At 34.1% G+C, this 2,415-nt stretch overlaps 2 protein-coding genes across 2 annotated transcripts in view; one reads left to right on the top strand and one right to left on the bottom strand.

Annotated features, from left to right (window-relative positions):
* Positions 1–255: 255 nt before the first annotated feature.
* On the bottom strand, positions 256–2,228 carry LOC110421572 (beta-xylosidase/alpha-L-arabinofuranosidase 1-like). Its single transcript, XM_021435180.2, has 5 exons — positions 2,074–2,228; positions 1,889–1,989; positions 1,470–1,808; positions 974–1,384; positions 256–870 (listed from the first exon to the last, which is right to left on the bottom strand). The coding sequence occupies exons 1-5, from the start codon at positions 2,226–2,228 to the stop codon at positions 266–268; spliced, it is 1,611 nt and encodes a 536-aa protein (XP_021290855.2). The 3' UTR covers positions 256–265.
* Positions 2,229–2,307: 79 nt separating this feature from the next.
* LOC149526891 (putative beta-D-xylosidase 5) overlaps positions 2,308–2,415 on the top strand; it is a 1,820-nt gene continuing 1,712 nt past the window's right edge. The window contains exon 1 of the mRNA XM_089784540.1: positions 2,308–2,313. Within this exon, the coding sequence (XP_089640666.1) occupies positions 2,308–2,313 (6 nt within the window). The remainder of the gene's footprint in view (positions 2,314–2,415) is intronic.

Raw genomic sequence — 2,415 nt, 5'->3', positions numbered from 1 at the left:
TTTAAATATTTGTTGAGATTATTTGGATCCAATTATATAGCAATGGTTTATAATATATTTGACGATAATAATAGATTAAGATTTTTTGAAACATTTAAGTATAGCTAGCCAATTCAAATAGTAGTCATACATAAAAAGAATAAAACGTCTTGTAATCTTTTATTCACTCAAATAGTCATTTGTCCTTTCCCTAACCTAAAAAAAATTAATAAAATAAATCATAGTCTTACTAAATCATTGAACAAAATTATTTAATCCTACATTCTTATAGATTATAAGTAACTTTTACGGGAATCGATATTACATTATCTCCCACTATAATTTTATGGGAACCAGATGGCAAAAGTCTATAACCCGAGACATCAACAATGTTCAAGCTCTGACAAACATTAAGCACAAACTTGACATTCTTGCTCTCGTTTGCTTGTAAATAAACCCTTTCAAATCCAACCAATTGCTTGATATGAGTTCCAGTGACTTCTTCCGGAGGGACTGAGTATACCAAAACAACATCACTTCCATCTCTCTGCCCAACATTCTGTACTGTGATTTCAAAAGCAATTTCATCATTACATGTTAAATCATCAATCGAAACTGAAGGACAATCTTGCTTGTAATTTGTATCATTATAAGGCAAGTCGTGGCAATGAAGGAGTCTGTCCAATTTCATGTCAAGAGACATCTCTGTAGAATTGTACTCGTATTTGAAGCTTGTATAACTTAATCCATAACCAAAAGGATAAATTGTTGTGCCATTGAAGAACTTGTAGGTTCTTCCAGGATACTTTCCAACTGGCCTTAAAGACATGGATGTCATTGGGAATTTATCAACATAATTAGCCTCGTACCATGTAAGTGGCAGCCTCCCTCCTGATGAATGCAAATGAATGTAAGTTAGAAATTAAGGATTCGAATAGAAGATGATAAGTTAATTTTAAAGTATTAGGCCAAAGAATAAGAAAATGACAAATACCAGGATTGTAGTTTCCGAAAACAACATCAGCAATAGCACGACCACCTTGTTCACCAGGATATCCAGCCCATAAGATGGATTTGATTTTGGGGTTGATTTTAGCAAAAGAAATATCAAGTGCAGTGGCAGACATGACGACAAGAATAACTGGGCCTTTTGAAGCCTCAGCAACTTTATTAACTAGATGAGTTTGATAACCAGGAAGGAGAAGATTATCTCGATCACGCGATTCAGCCTCTATGTCTAAATTTAAGCCGATAAAAAGTAAAGTAGCATCTGCATTTTTGGCGACATCGACGGCTGATTGCACTGTGGTATAATTCGAGCATTTCACATCACATCCCAATTCATAAGTCACTTGTCCTAATGAGGAAAAAGCCTCAAGTGGAGAAATGAACTTGCATGGAATACCTACATACGCATTGAAAAATATATATCTTTAATTAGTTAATTATAACTAATAAATATAAAAGATTTGCTAAGGAACAATAATTACCTGCGTAATTTCCTTTCATTACTTCAGTCGCATTGGCATGTGGCCCAATTAGTGCTAGAGATTTAAACTTTGCAGGGTCTAATGGCAAAGTTTCATTATCATTCTGAAGAAGCACAATCCCTTGTCTAGCTGCTTCAGCTGCTAATTCAGTGTTTTCTTCTGAACATATGTCCTTTTTGCCAAGCGATGCCAAGGACGGAATTCCATCAAAAAATCCTAGCCTCATCAGTACTACATAAAGGTAATTGAGCGCCTTGTCCATATCAGCCTCTCCAACTTTTCCTTGCTTCACTGCGTTTACAAGACTTTTGTAGGAATCTCCACAATCCAAATCCAAACCTAATTCATAATTAAAAATTTCAATTAGTAATCTTTAAAAATGCATGCATGCATTAAAAGTGATAGATAGGGATACAAGCCTGCTTTTAGCACTTGAGCCGAAGCTTCCTCCACTGTGTCATTAAGCCATTTTTGTCTTTCCACAATTTCTTTGATAGAATCACAATCTGATACTACATACCTGAAAAATGAAAATATCATAATGAAAGGCAATAAAATCAAACATATGTTTAAGTTATTGAAATAGGTATCATTGCATATATACCCATGCAAATTCCAGTCTTCTCTGACCAATTTTTTCAAAAGATAGGAATCAGCACAAGTTGGAATGCTATTAACACGATTATAAGAGCACATAACACTGCTAACATCACCATCTTTGACACACATCTCAAAAGGTCTATTAAAAGTCTCTACCATATCTTGTTCAGCCACCTTCAATTAAAAATTAACTTAATTAGTTATTTTTTTAAATATGAAAATCATATAAATATAACAAATGAAAGTTACCACCTTTGCATCAAAACGATATCGATCAAGACCATCATGATCATCAAGATCATAAGCAGCAAAATGCTTACAACATGCAGAAACTTTGAGAGGCCTA

This window comes from Theobroma umbraticum, unplaced genomic scaffold (assembly GCF_002168275.2).
Source record: "Theobroma umbraticum cultivar Fairchild unplaced genomic scaffold, ASM216827v3 scaffold_130.0, whole genome shotgun sequence".
In the NCBI taxonomy this organism is placed as follows: domain Eukaryota; kingdom Viridiplantae; phylum Streptophyta; class Magnoliopsida; order Malvales; family Malvaceae; genus Theobroma; species Theobroma umbraticum.
The sequence above is the reverse complement of the archived record's forward strand: the minus strand, read 5'-3'. Positions and strand labels throughout refer to the sequence as shown.

Excerpts from the sequence above, each read along its gene's own strand:
- LOC110421572 (XM_021435180.2), bottom strand. The coding sequence starts at position 2,228 with ATGGTAGAGACTTTTAATAGACCTTTTGAGATGTGTGTCAAAGATGGT. Across the intron at positions 1,990-2,073 it reads GAAGACTGGAATTTGCATGG|GTATGTAGTATCAGATTGTG; the intron begins GTATATATGCAA and ends TTCATTTTTCAG. Across the intron at positions 1,385-1,469 it reads AATGAAAGGAAATTACGCAG|GTATTCCATGCAAGTTCATT; the intron begins GTAATTATTGTT and ends ATGCGTATGTAG.